This window comes from Lolium perenne, chromosome 2 (genome assembly GCF_019359855.2).
Source record: "Lolium perenne isolate Kyuss_39 chromosome 2, Kyuss_2.0, whole genome shotgun sequence".
Classification (NCBI taxonomy): Eukaryota; Viridiplantae; Streptophyta; class Magnoliopsida; order Poales; family Poaceae; genus Lolium; species Lolium perenne.
The window spans coordinates 221,646,298-221,661,296 of NC_067245.2; the positions used below are offsets into that span (position 1 = coordinate 221,646,298).

At 44.8% G+C, this 14,999-nt stretch overlaps 2 protein-coding genes across 2 annotated transcripts; both read right to left on the minus strand.

The window, feature by feature from the left end:
• Positions 1-3,414: 3,414 nt before the first annotated feature.
• On the minus strand, positions 3,415-9,518 carry LOC127334974 (MADS-box transcription factor 26). Its single transcript, XM_051361542.2, has 10 exons — positions 7,271-9,518; positions 7,092-7,187; positions 6,761-6,880; positions 5,330-6,675; positions 5,119-5,200; positions 4,774-4,835; positions 4,342-4,444; positions 4,216-4,257; positions 4,059-4,100; positions 3,415-3,753 (listed from the first exon to the last, which is right to left on the minus strand). Exons 4-10 carry the CDS (start codon positions 5,509-5,511, stop codon positions 3,658-3,660), a joined length of 609 nt encoding a protein of 202 aa, XP_051217502.1. The 5' UTR covers positions 5,512-6,675; positions 6,761-6,880; positions 7,092-7,187; positions 7,271-9,518; the 3' UTR covers positions 3,415-3,657.
• Positions 9,519-9,671: 153 nt separating this feature from the next.
• LOC127334973 (putative 12-oxophytodienoate reductase 11) lies at positions 9,672-12,798 on the minus strand. The gene is made up of 5 exons (XM_051361540.1): positions 12,647-12,798; positions 11,402-11,542; positions 11,148-11,278; positions 10,695-10,871; positions 9,672-10,468 (listed from the first exon to the last, which is right to left on the minus strand). Exons 1-5 carry the CDS (start codon positions 12,715-12,717, stop codon positions 9,876-9,878), a joined length of 1,113 nt encoding a protein of 370 aa, XP_051217500.1. The 5' UTR covers positions 12,718-12,798; the 3' UTR covers positions 9,672-9,875.
• Positions 12,799-14,999: the final 2,201 nt, after the last annotated feature.

Sequence of the window (14,999 nt, forward strand, 5' to 3'; positions counted from 1 at the left end):
TTTGTCCGGTGTGCCCTAAGCGTCCCCAGTGAACCGGGGATGGGCTCGAGGCGCCGACACCGTATTGAGCCGCGTCGGATGGAAGGAGGTTTTTTTTTTTTTTGGAGCAACCGGCAGGAGCTCTGCCTTTTCATTAAGAAGAGGGAAATTTGGCCAGTTTATAAGGGAAACTGGCCGAAAACCGATACAAACACAACACCGTGTCCAGTTTATAAGGAAAACCAGACAAGAGAAAACCACGCACGGCACAGTTTTTCTGGGAAAACCGGCAAAAACCCGCACACCTGGCCACACGACCTGGATAAACCAGGTCTGGAGCGCCGCCGAATGGCACCAGCACGACGGCAACAGCGAGCGCCGCGACTGCCCGGTCCACGTCCCTGGAAAGGAAGTCAGAGCCGAAAGAGACGGCTAGGCCTTTCAAGCTTCGAGGGGTGAGGCAGGCCGCAATGCAAGCCAGCGGCACTCGCGCACCGACGGAACACGAAAACGTCAACCCAAGCAGCAGTCAGGCATTGCCGGAGGTGGCTCCCAAACATTCCAAAAAATGACGCCTCCAAGGAGGTCACGACGTCCAGAGACGCCGCCGTCATTCAATCCAGCGCAGCAGGATTTGGGTTTTCACCCCGGAATGATAGGCGGAGGTGTGTGAGGACTCCACGGCCAACGCCTCCAAGGAGGAGAACGGCGCCCTCGAGCGTCGTCGTTGCCGGCACCGACCGAGTCGGGCAAGACTTTCGTCCGGAGACCTACAACACCGCCACTGTCAAAGACAGCCCAAACCCCGAACGAGCACAAACCACCGCAACAGGGGCACCGCCCACGCCACGGAGACATGCCCTGCCGCCCACACAGCCAGGGCATATCGTCAACACGCCTTGTTCCCGGAGCCGCCGCTCCGGCCTCCACGCACGGTAGGCCAGCTCCTCATGCCAACTTACCGCCGTCCCCGAGACGTTGCGGAACCAACGCCCGGTCCACCAAAAAGCCGCGCCGCCGCGCCGCCGTCCATGCGCCATGGCTCACCTCTGCCATGGGCTTGCAGGTGCCAACAATGGCAACCTGCCACACGCAGTGGCCCACCACGGCCACCGGGACACCGACGAAGTTGGGAGCAGCCTCCACGCGACCGTCGCGCCGAGACCCCCCGAGATCCGCCGTCCTCTGCGCAACCTCCGTGCCGAGGCAAAGCCGGCCGCCCCAACCCCTCCACCACCGCGTCTCCGGGGCCGCCGCCCCGGCTTGCCAGCGCCGGCGAGCACCAGCTCCGAGCAGCCCCAACCGCCGCCGCCGCAAACCGTCGTCGTCCGGCTGCCGCGGGAGGCGGAGCGAACAGCACAGGCAGCAGCAGTTCGCCCACCTTGCGCCATCCGAGCGGCCTGGAGCCACCGCGAGCAGCCCGCGCAGCGGCCCATGAGGTCCAGATCGGACCCGGGGCAGGCCCTGACGCCCGCGCCGCCGCCACAGGTCCAGCCGTCGCCGCGTCGAAGGCTCCTCCGTCGCCGCACGCCGCACACCCGGCCAAGCCTCACCCGCTGCTGCGCCAACTCGCCGGCCTCCGGCCCCCAACGCGGCGGCCCTCCTCCCTAGCCACAGCGCGAGAGCCGAGAGGGCATAAAACCCCGCCGCCCCCTTCACAGGCGCCGCCCGGCTTTGTCGAGGGGCACCTCGGGGAGCGACGAGGGGAGGGAGCCAGGGAGGGGGCGGGGTGGCGGCGGGGATTTGGGTTTGGGCTCCCCGGTCGCCCGGAGGAGGCGACGCGAGGAGCTGTCTATTATCCTGATGGAAGGAGGTTTTGGAGCGCGCGGCTGGAAACGAAAAATTGTTCAACGCGCCCCAAATACCTTTAGAGGACGCTTTGAAGAACACGGCTAGAGATGCTTTAAGCCCGGTTGGAAGCTCAGTTTTTCTTAAAGTATTATGGCAATACTTCAGTTTCTAAAAACTAATGAAGCATTGAATACTTCAAAACGTTTGGGTCCAACAAATACGGTGGTTTCAGAAACCAAAGCATCTCTAAAACTTCAGGTTTTTTTTGAAGTATTACAGTATAAACTTTAGCCTGAACCTTTTTTTTTTACTAAACGAATCGGAGAAACGGAAAATGGATGTGTCCTATTGGTCTATGGAACCTGTGGCCATGTCTTCCTCGTTCATGAAAAATGCAAGCTCGGCACAAGGATAAGAAGTTCGGTCCTGTGCTCTATTGTGGAGATCTATGGCATGACTTTTTTCCGACTTGATTCTATTATTAGAGCATCTTCACCAATGATCTCGATAGCAGTCCCAATAGTATTTTTAGGACCGGCATTGAAAATAGGCTCGTATTGGCGTATTCCAAAAAGCGCTGGTGTTTTTTCGAGCCCAATAGAAACTAGAAACGTCGGCAACCCCGTGTTGGCACCTTCGCGAAGGGCGCGAATCAGGCGCGCCGGCGCCTTGCAACACGAAGGTTTTCGCGGGCGCCTTATTAGCGAGAGGACGTGATGGTTCGAATCGGAAATGACGTAGGAAGGTTGGTCATCGGCGTTAATGGCCTCCCGCGTGGAAACCGAAGCAGCGACGAGGGTGGCAACTGGCCACGCGGCGTCCACCCACCTTCCCCACGCGCCTTCAATACGCGTCCGCCGCCTCCCTTAAAATCTCACCGGCGCACACTTCTCTTCTTCCCCGTCTTCCAGCCCTAGCCGCCATTGTTGCAGACGCTGCGCAAACAACCACCTCTCCCACGCACCCCACTGACGCGATGGCGCACAACGACGAGGCTACCGGCAGCGGCGGCGGCGTGCTCCGCTCGGTGCAACTTACGTACGACGAGGCGGATGTACTGTACTGGCAGCGCATCCTCGTGCCAGCACAGTACAAGCTGCCGCACAGGTGGCACGTCTTCAACACCGGCTTCGCCGTACCATCACCGCCACCGGCAGTACCAGAGATGCGCACCCTCATCAACAAGCTGCGGAAGCATATGACGCCGGTGGAGAGGAACATGCCGGCACACGCGCTCAACAGCCCATTTATGTTTTGCTATTTTATAAAAGACATGTTGAGTACCACTTTTTATGTTTATCTATGCTCATAAATAAACAGTTGCTTTCAGTGCATTATTATTCATAATCTTTTGTTTGAGTTACTTCTCATGTTATAACATAGTTGTTAAGTTCTATTGAATTATATATATCATGCCTATGTTTAGAGTACTTCAAGATTGTGTTGGCTTCATGTTACCTTAAAAATTATTTTTGTTACACTTATCTACTCGAGGACGAGCAGGAGTTAAGCTTAGGGATGCTGATACGTTGTAAACGTATCTATAGTTTTTGATGCTACATGTTTGTTTTACACCAATTGCTATATAGTTTTTGATGCGACATTGGTTGAAGTCGAAACAGAAATTCTATGATTTCGATCCAATCAACAAACATTCAGAGTGCTATACCATATGAAGCAGATATCTGGAATCTACATACTTTCCATGGTGGAAGATGGTTAATTTACATGTGCAAAAGCAGGTAAGGATACAGTCATACAGATGCTGTTTTGTTTCCTTTGTACAACACAAAGTTGGCAGATGCGACGTTATGAGTTCCATGCATGGTGGCCTTGTTGAACTCGAATCATAACTGACGTGATAACTTGAGAGGTCAGTTGTTTCGGCTAGAAGTAGTGGCCACTCTCCATGGTTCGCTGGAAGGGGAAGTGTGATATCATCATGTTGCTGCCCGTGTACAGAATCCCACTCAGCTCAAATACCTGGACACGCAAGATCAATACATTACGAAATATGTTGACCTCAAATAACATGTTACTCCCTCCAATCCATAATAATTTAAACTGGAGGAATTACTATGTCAGGTTAAAAACTGAGCTGGGAAGATGAGACAAACACTAACTGTAGCTGGGTTGCCTACAAGAGTGACCACTAACTAGATTCCCACTCTGCTCAAACCATAAATCACAACACTAATCTTGAACCCAATCCTAAAATAAAAATGCAACCTTATCCCCTCAAATATCTAACTTCTGTAAAATGATAGGAAATTAGAAGATTAAAATACCCTTTCTTGAAGTAAATCGTTGGTAGCCTTCAGTATGCCTTCCTGCAGAACACAAACAGAGACACGAAAAACTACTGATGAAGGGAATTGCTGTGTTCACCTTTCTACATGTAAGCTTAAAAAACTCATTAGAGGAATAATTTTTTCTGTAGCCAACCTTGTTCTTGAGCATCTCAATCTCCCTAGATACGATCTCCATCTGCTTAGCAGAAAAAGGACAGTATATCAAAAGTAACCATTTCTGAATTTTTTGGGTTTGGGCAGAAAAGGACATAAAGCTTACCTTTGTAGAGCGAATGTTGTGTACCCAAATTTCAAGATTACTCTCCAGGGCTTGGAGCTCATGAAGATTCATGTGGTCCATATCTTTTGCTCCATACATGTACCTGCATGGATGTGCTTACCTTCATCAATAAACCTCGTGCTTGATATTACTTCTACGAAATTATGAAGCGCCTTTTGAATCTTTTGGAACCTTTTCAACGGATTCTTGCCAGTTTAATATGGACCATCATCCTAAGTTTCTTTTATTTTTGTTAATAAAAACCGCTTCAAAACTAACGGTGGAAGCCAATAAGACAATATATTAGTGTATCACGCAGTGTAAATTCCCTTTAGGGTAATAAGTCGGTATGCTGGTATAAGTTAAAAGAGTTTGAGGTCGGATAGAAGACATTAAGTTACTTCCCGGTATGCATGTAATGCAGCTGATTACCTTAAGCCTTTCTGAAGTAAGTCAATTTCTTGCCTCAAGAATAGTACCTCTTGTTGTATTATCTGCAATGAAAAAATAATGCACTAAAACTCAATACTACTAGAAGTCTAGAAGGAACTTTACATATCAAAGTTCTGTCGAATATAATGTAACTACAATTCATGCCCGTAGTATTATGAAGTTCTATGAGTCAGTGATGTACAAACCTACAAATAGTGTGCTGAATCAAAGTTCCCTCAGTTAAATGGCCTTGATAAATTTCATGCAAATACTGCATTTTCCAATGCATAGCTTTGCGATGCTATTTGATATTACGAGATAAATCATGTGATCTCTGCTGCTGACCTGAGGGTTTTTCTGCTTGCTATTTTCACTTTGTGCTTCTGCGTTGCTACCCTTGTACCTCTCAATTAAGCCTTGCATGTTCCTAATACATGTCAGCCACAAAACATGTGAAAACTTTAAACGAAGATATTATTTGGAGTTAGCTTTGGAGAGAGAGAGAGATGGAGAGAGAGAGAGAGAGAGACAGAGACAGAGACAGAGACAGACAGACCCGTTGGTGGCCAACTCATAAATCTTGCCATGAGGAGAGAACACCATGACACCAATATCAGCATCGCATAAAACAGATAGCTCCTTGGCCTTCTTGAGGAGGCCCATCCGCCGCTTACAGAAGGTGACCTGCCTGTGCACTGGGTTTTCTATCCTTCTCATCTGAACCTTACCACGGGCCATTACTATTCTTCGGTCTTTCTTCTTGTTTGTGCACACAACCTCCCCACTAGTTTTGACTAGCTTCTGAGGTTGTTGCAACTAAACTCTGGATCTTCCTCTCGCACTTAAGGACAATGGTGGCTTAGACCTGTCCTGGAGGCGAGCATTTTATTGTGACTCCTGAGCACAAGGAATAATTGGTAGGCCAGTCCTTGCATATTGCAAAGGTTCAAGCAAATATGGTTGTTGTGGTTCACAAAGTAGCTTGATATCTACCTTGTACAAGGGTATAGGTTATAAACTTGTTCAAAGCGTATAAAATTCCCTTTAATAAAAAATCCATGTTGCTTGTACTGTCCTGGATAATTAAGTGGTCCATGATCACACTGAATATATAGTGAGGAATATGTTTCATGTAAAGCCATTTACACTTTACATTGTAAAGAATTTGTTCTACTTGGAAATGTCAGACTAACATTTTTTTAAACCCAAGTATTCTACCATTTCCTTCTTGCATGCCATCTGAGCGAAGAATGATAAAATAGGAAAGAATGATATATTCCACAATCGTCTGAAGATTTTAAAAAGAATGTTGTCCTGTACACTTCTAATTTCTCGACGCACCACTACATGTCTTACAGTTCCAATTTCAGGAAAATTATTTTGTGTTATAGATTTGGATCTTTTATACAAATTTAACAACAACCAAATGAGTCTGGTACTATTGGCGCCACCGTTCTTATCTTAAAAGTTTACTTTAAAAATTGAAAAGAATGTCCAACGAATACAGTACCTCCTGATTAGAGAGTTTATAATTATGTTCAGTTCATGAGATTTCCTTAGTTCACTCAGTAGTCCAGAACATGTCATGCCCGTGTCCTGAAATTGGCAAATACTAAAAGAATAAAGCAAGAATATTGCAGGAGGCACAATAACAAATGTGTGCATGCACAACAGAAGCAAAAATAATAATTGACCAAAGCCCAAAGGTATGGTTACTAGGTCATATGGGCTAATCATGGTGGCAGTTCACCAGGACCACCCCTTTGATGAACACTTCAAAATGTCTTTAGATCCAGATTCCAGACCAGTCGTCTTCAGGTATTGTGAAAGTCAAGATGATCAGTCACATTACAGAGGCACAACAATGCAATACATATTGTCATCCCAATCATTCATCAAATCCTGGGATGTCCAAAGAAATCAATAACTTCCGTTAAGAACCTAGACATGCATTTGAGCATTTCAAAATGCGTCTTCTGTGCGTCACCTGAATAAGAGAATTAGCGAAGGCAAGACTCGAATGCAGGCGGGCTGGGCGTGACGCTACTAGCCAACTGAGCTAGTCTCGGTTCTCCAGAATGCAGTTATATTCCTTTATCACCAACATCTGTAAATTTTATCACATTTTGTTTTGATTGGATATTTGAATGTTAAGCATCGGTATTTCTTGGCCACAAAACGTAGATCTTGTGTACACATTTTTTTCTAATCAAGGAAGGTGCCCTTTGAGTATTTTAATATAAACTGTAATTACATGTTACAGCAAAAATTCAGAAATAGATAGGTTCCATAAAATTAAATAAAGATGCAACACTTACATATAAGATATGAAGCAGCAACGTGGTGCCATGCACATTACTCCCACATGTTATAATATTTCTTACGAGCAGTTTTGTGAAGCTCCAACTTACTGCCTACAAGGTAAGAGCAATCAATTAATCTAGACCATTGATTGGAGTGATGGGGTCTAGTAATTATCATCTAGAAATTATCTTACAAGAGGCGGTTTCTCTCCAACCCTTGTATGATGAGATACATTCCAGTAGTAATGATCCAACATGCTTTTTGATCGACCTATTCGTAGTAGAAAAATACTTGAAAAGTCATAATAGTACTTTTCTGATCGAACAGGTGTTGTCACACGTTACATACAAAAGCATAGCATAATCTCCCCTTAAACCTGCTATATTATCTTAATTATCATCATGCTTCTTGAACAATTTTTTTGGAGCATAAAGTAAAAGGTTAAGTATTGCCACATACAAAATGACAATATGTCTTCACTTGCAAACTTACCATACAAATACTCTACAAATGTATTGTTTCCTATCATATTCATATACAATATGAAAGTAGATTATACTCCCTCCGTCCCACGAAACATGTTGAAGATTAGCTAAAATTTGGATGTATCTGTCTAGATACATCCAAATTTTGACAAACCTTCGGCATGTTTTGTGGGACGGAGGGATTACTTATTTAGGACTCATGGGCGACCTACTACCTTCATATTTAAATCTAAACCCATTGGTAAAAAAACAGTGGAGGGTTCTAATAGTTCGGGAGCGTCTTAAAATTTCTCATTTTTTGATGACATGGAGGTTTTTGGTAGAATACTCTGACCGCTAAGCAGATAATACAAGCGGTGCAAGGTAACAAGGGTAACTTTCCTCACTGTCCAAGATAGCTCTTTAAGTAATGCTCCAGAGATAGACCATAGAGATATGTAAGCAGCAGAAAATAAACAAAAGAAACACTTGAATACGTACTCCAGAACAAAGGAATAAATGCAAAGCTAATGTTTTTCTTTGTCGCTTTTTTCGAGTTTAGCAAGTGTTCTCAAGATTATACCATCACTGAAGAGGCATAAATCTTTGCTGCAATGTTGATCTAAATCTCTTTGAAATCTATGCTAGACGTCCGGCACCTAATGTTACTCCTCGCTAACGATTCCATAAATCTGCACTAAACAGCAGGCCTCTAGAGAGAATAATTAAGATATGTCCATGAATAATCAAACATCCGAGGAGATAGTGCGTTTAGTGCATCTGAACCTCACTTTGATACAGAAGGGTATTTAAAGCTCTTGCTTGAACATCATACATTGTGCAAAAAGTTAATGTGACAGCTATGAACTAAATAAGATAATAAACACAGGAGACAAAGTTCCAAAGGAAGATTTCTAACATGTCCATGATGCCAAAGGCACCACAAGCATTGGCCATTGCATATCTTTCATTTTTATATATGCACTAATAATGCAGCTTTTCACTATTCTTTAGGTGGCTATATCCACAATTAAAGCTAAGCATGCGATTCCATTTAATCTGTAAGCCTGACATTTACTAGCGACAAATTTCAACAACTTCAGATATGGCTTTGTCAGGTAATATCAGGGGTTATCATATCAAGTTTGACTGAGCAATTACTTCCATGATAAGCTCAACTGTCTAGTAGATCCTTTTCCTTCACTTTTTACATTTGAAGGAGAGAAGGATTAACATTTTCAGAAGTTAGAAGTTAGAACACAAACTGAAGTAAGATATCACATTTCACTTACAAAATAAATGTAGATCCAAACACTTCAGTAAATAATTCCATGTCAATTTAAGTCTTGAGCATAGTGGGTTTGGTGCAGAAATAGAAGTTCTACTGAAGTACTCCCCCCGTCCCACAATATAAGCCGTTTTGGGATATATTGTGAGATGGAGGGACTATTAGTTAAGCTGGATTCACAAGGGGACCAAACAACATTTGTAGCTGAATCATCCTTAACAGTTTTGCGAGTACAATGTGTCCTGTTCTATCAAACATAAAAAAGGAGAAGTTGCAATAATACAAATAAAGGGACAATGACAACAAAAAATATGGGGAAATAGTTCAAACAAAAGGGCAAAAAAAAATTAAACCTTCACTAAGAACCTATGTTTCTTTTTTTACTGGTAAAGCAACTCTAATTTGGCACCGTAGCGACAAAAAAAAAATGGTTGATACTCACAAACCACCAAAAGGATATGCAGGATTTTCTTCATCATTTGATAAAAGTATAAAAATGATGGGTGGGAAAAGGCCCTTCTTACCATTCATGTGCTCATCATGTGTGATCTGCAATTATATTCTAACTCCCTGGATAATATTACCCCTCTGATGTTAATTGTCAGTAGGACAACACAAGGCAACACTGGCTGGCCTGCCTAATGGAGTACTGGTAGTCTGCATAGATTCAAGCTAAGTTGTTTCATTTGTTGCATATATTCCACCAATCATTGCCATATTTATCTTCCACGGCATGAGTAGTTGACATGTTCTAAGTCGATGACTAAGGTAACACATGTGGGAGCGAAAAGGAGGAAATAGGTAAGCCCTTGTGATTTTATTAGGGTCACACTACTTGCATGTAAAATAAATGACTGCTTAATTTCCTTCTCACTTTAGTTTTTCACTTCCCACATGAAATTCTTAAATTGCAACAATCATACATTTTATCCATACTATGTCCATACACATGAGCATTGAAACCAGCGATCTTATTCTTAATACTACTGATACACATGGTAGATGCTCCTATGAGAGGAGGGAGAGCTCACTCCTGAAAGGTCCAATTAGACATTGGATGGCAGAAACGGGTAGTCAGTGTATCCAATAACTGGATCGGAGATGTAGAAAGTTTCTCTAATGTACTTGTTGAGAGGAGCATCTATCTCAAACCTCCGGGGCAAGTCAGGATTGGATAAAAACAAGCGCCCATATGCAACCAAATCCGCATAGCCATCAGCGATTGCTTTATTTCCATCATCCCTTCCATACCCACCAGCTATGATAAATGTTCCCTTAAAAACATCCCTTATGGGGCGAAGGCTGTGGGGAGTTTCAAACTTTTCACCAAGTTTCACCATCCGTGGTTCCACCATGTGACAATAGAGAATTCCAAACTTGTTAAGCGCATGCGCCATGTATAAGCCTAGAGCTTCTGGGTTTGAGTCTGATGCATCCGAGTAATTTGCAAAGGGTGAGAGCCTTATCCCAACCTTATCAGCTCCAATTTCCTCAACCACGGCCTGGACTACTTCCAACGCAAACCGGCAACGATTCTCTAGGCTCCCACCATATTTGTCGGTACGATCATTGACTTGGTCCTTTAAGAACTGATCAATCAAATAACCATGAGCTCCATGAATTTCGACACCATCAAATCCTACAAACCAAGGCACTGAGATTAGATATCCCTTTTCTTCAGGAGTCACATGATGTTGAATAATTCAGTAGGTTTTTGATAGACACTTGACACGGCATTCATTTAAACCTTCGTATGCTAATTTTATCGGGATACTAATTTGGATGAATGATAAATCTGTAATTTGTATGGTAATAGCACATTCTTAACATCTGGAGCGCAAAATGAGAGAAATATTGCTACTTACCAGCTTCAATTGCATTTCTAGCAGCAACCCTGAAATCGTCAATGATCGAAGGGATTTCATCAGTCTCTAGTCTCCTAGGAGTTGAGAATGTAGCCTCATCTATGCCATTTGCTCTCACTACAGGTTTGAGTGGCTTATCGGTGCTCGAAATTGGAGCCTGCCCATTAGGCTGAAACGCTGCAAAGAGATAATGAACATGTGTTATTGAGATAAAAATCAGGACTATTGGAATGACTACAGGGTTACTAATGCCATTTCATTTACAAGAAACATGAGATAACTTATGCTGCCATAAAACCATGAATAACTGTACAGAATGTTCATGAATAAATGAATAATAATAGCATAAGATGTGGCTGAGCTGAACCGAAAGTCTAAAATCTATTTGAGGCTTGCGAAATAATTGTGATTACATTAAAGTTTAAGGATAATTATTACAGCTTGTAAACTTACTATGATTAGAGACTCTTCCTACGTGCCAAATCTGACAGAAAAATACTCCTCCTTTCCCACGAACCCCACTCACGATCGGCTTCCATGCTTCTACCTGCTTCTTTGTCCAAATCCCAGGAGTATCTTTGTACCTTGAATGCATACAGGGTAACACGACACATGTCATCTTTACAACTAATAAAATTGAGGATAAGAAATTAAACATGACTAATGAGATTTCCAGAAGCCACAGCCTAAGGGTATGGCATACACACCCTTGAGCGGTCTCTGAAACTCCAGTGGCCTCAGCAATCAAAAGGCCCCCTTTGGTTGCTCTCTGTTGATAATACTGTATGGCATGCGGCTGAGGAACATTTCCATAGGATCGCTCCCTTGTCAGTGGTGCAAGAACTACCCTAAACAGAAACAGAAAGCTATCAGGAACAAGTGGATCATCAAGTAAAGAAGAATGACATAATTCATCGAACTGGTTTTTCAGGAACAAGTCCAGGAACAAACAGATACAGTTCAGGGGCACATGTTGTAACCATAATAGCAGGTATTCCACATTAAATTCATCGGAATAGTTTACATATTTTTAGGTTTTGTTTGCCATTTGCTGACGACACACTCCAAGTGGAGTGGAGTGGAATCATTTGGGTGTAACTTTTACAAATAGCGTATGTTCATCGAACAATTATACAGCAATGCCAGATTGTTTGGGTTAACAATAAAAACTCGCCGTTCTTCCAAAAGCATCAAATTTTGTATTGGAGCATCTCCTTCACATACTTTTTATTGCCGTTTTCAGTCATAGGTTGTGGTAGATGATACCATGACGGAGGAGATGGTTGTAGTGAGGCCAATGCAAGACGACATTGTGTTTGTCTCTTTTTGTAATCCGATGTGTTTGGCAGTGATGCCTGCCTGGCATAGTTTGTAACAATATTATGGTTGTTTGCATCCAAGGAGGATGCACAGCACAGTGCAGGAGGCATTGCCTTCTTTTTCCTTAAAAACACCTCCTACACATATCTGAATACGTAATGCAGTCCAATGTTTGCAATAACAACAATAAAACCTTTCAGAATAAGACCTGATTATTATGCTTCTGTCCGTGAATCTTCTTTGGGGTCAAAATTGTGAGCCGAATATGGTTCTTGATGGTATTACAAGATGCAAACAACAGTACAGCAGTATAATAATAAAATTCAGGAGAGACGAAAACATCCACACGAAAATAGAGATGAGGAAACCATCTTCTGCGGTTGGATTTTTTTTCATTATTTCTTCTGCAGTCTATGCCCTGCATTAATCTTTCATATTTGGGATTTTCAAAGAGGAAATTCTTCATCGTTTGAGAAAATTAGTGATAAACTTGCTAGGCAGCTCTGTCACCCAAATTGGTTTCTCTGTTGCACAAATCGCCTAAACAGAAGACCTAAAGAATCGATTCTTGATGCAGATTGGGATTTCCGTACAAAGAAAAAAAGAAGAGAATAGGCGAACAGGAGGCGAACCTGTGGGAGAGCTCGAATCTCCCCATCTTGTAGTGGGTGAGGAGGGGGGCTGCGGCAGCGGCGTCGACCATCTTGTTTGCTCTGCTTTCTCTTCTCCTCCTTCTTTGGCAACTATTTATGCTGCAAGCGGCAGTGCCGAAAGGACCAAAGTGTCACTGTCCTAATTTAAAGATTTTCTTTGTAAGTTTCAATACTCCTAAGCCGCCGGACGGGGTTCAGTGAACCTGGCACGGTTTGTTTGCAAGTTCACTCACGTGAGAAAGAGACGAGAGTCAACAAGGCGCCATATTGTTGACTAATTGAATTGTTGAGGTCACTGGTGCGGTCACGCAGATGCGGAAGAGAACAGTACACATTGCATCTTTTTTCCTATGTGAGGGATCGGAGGATTCTCGTATGTGAGACATGCCGATCAGTTTTTTCTTTTCAGTTTTGGGATGGAGGAAGTACTCCCTTCCTACGATTTTATAAAACGTTTAAGGATTTTTTTAGGTTCACTCATTTTTGGAAATTTTGGCATAAAGGACCACCTGCCCCGATGAATTGTCAAAAAAGATCACTTCTGAACGAAATTGCCAAAAAAAGACCACCCTTTGGTGGCGGCAGGACCTGTCAGGCGACACGTGGTGGCAGACCTGCCGCCTTAGCCTGTGGAGGCACGTTAGTCCGGACAGCATCCACGTTAATTGGCAACGGAAGGTGTGGGCCATGCCGCCTTAGCTCATGGCGGCTGGGTGAAATGGAAGGGTAGCAGGCCCTGCCGCTACGGTTTCTGGAGGCAACCTGCATGCTATCACTACTAACTCGGATCAATAAAAATGCATCGACAAACTTTCTTACGGTACTAGTCAGTGCTACATACAGTAACAACAACCATTCTTCTATCAGCTTCTTAAAAATTAGGAATATCTTGCACAACCTCGTGTACTATAAAAAAACATCGGACAAAGAATCGAACAGGGCGCAGATGGCTAGTATAAGAGCATCTCCAGCCGCGTCCCCCAAACGGCAGCGGATTTAGCGTTTGGAGACACATTTTTTTCGTGCCGCGTTTGGGGACGTCACATCCTAGCCGCGTTCCCGAATAGAATTTGAGATTTTTTAAATTTTAACAGTTGAATTCAATTCAAACTTGCAGATTCAAACAAAATTCGATGAAATTTAAACCTAAACCCTAAAAGTAGTTGCGGAAACCAGAAGGGTCATAGTACCGGTGAAAGTTGTACATGTCGTCGACGATGACGTCCTGCTTGCCGCGCTCGTCGTAGTACTGTTCCAGGTGTTCCTTCGGCCGATGAGGCTGGCGGTATTGTTCATCTCGGCGTCGTGCTGCGCCTAGAAGTAGTCCGCCCACCAGTCGTCGTTACCGGTGGGGCCCCAGGTCGGATCAGCTTGCTCCTCGGCGGTGAGGCGAGCCCGCGGGGTCCTGATCGCGTCCCTCCAGCGCTCTGTGCCCTGCGACGGCGGCGGGACGCCGACCCCGTTGACGGCCATCCTCCACCCGCCGCTGCTTGGCAGGCGCATATCCGGCGGGAGAGGATACCCCGTGCGGTACATCGCCCACGCCTCCGCCACGGTGAGGCTGCCGCGGCCGAAACCGTTCGTCGTGACGCTCTTGCGGGAGGACGACGTTGCTGCGGCAAGATTGGAATGGGGAAGGAAGGAGAGGCGCTCTTATTGTACAGAGGCGACAGGCGAAGCGGCAGCGGGGCGTTGGCCGCAATAAACGCCGGCGAGCTGCTCCTCATCGAACACCTCCGTCGCGCTGAGGGCGGCGAGGTACGCATCATTGGGGTAGATGTGGCGGGGCCATCTCAACAAGATGAGCCCAGGTACGGTTGTTCTCGGCCATGGATGAAGTCTAGGGTTAGGTTGAGGTGTGTCCGTCTCGCCCGCCGATGTCCACCATATTTAGCCACGACAGGACGGGAAACGGGGTTCGCGCACATGTCGTTTCTCGCGCGCGAAACGCGCCAATCTGTTGGCCGCTCGCGGAAACCGGTAATCGCCGGCGGCAGGCCTCGACGGGACGTTAAACCGACATTACCGAGCTTGACAATGTCTTTGGGAAAAAATGCGTCTGCACCGCTGGAATACCCCAACACAAACGGTATTTAGAGGTCTATTTTACGTCAGGCCGCTGGAGATACCCTAATGCGTGAGCGAGCCTTCGTATAAAAATAATTGTACATGTAGGACGACTTAAAAAATATAATACTAGGCAATCGAATGCGCACATTCGTTACAGGACACTCTGGCTGATTTTGTTAGACATCACAAATGGATATTAGTGGATCAAACGGGTGCCGCCAGGGACTGTGGCGGCAAGGCCCGCCACCCGTCCATGTCACCC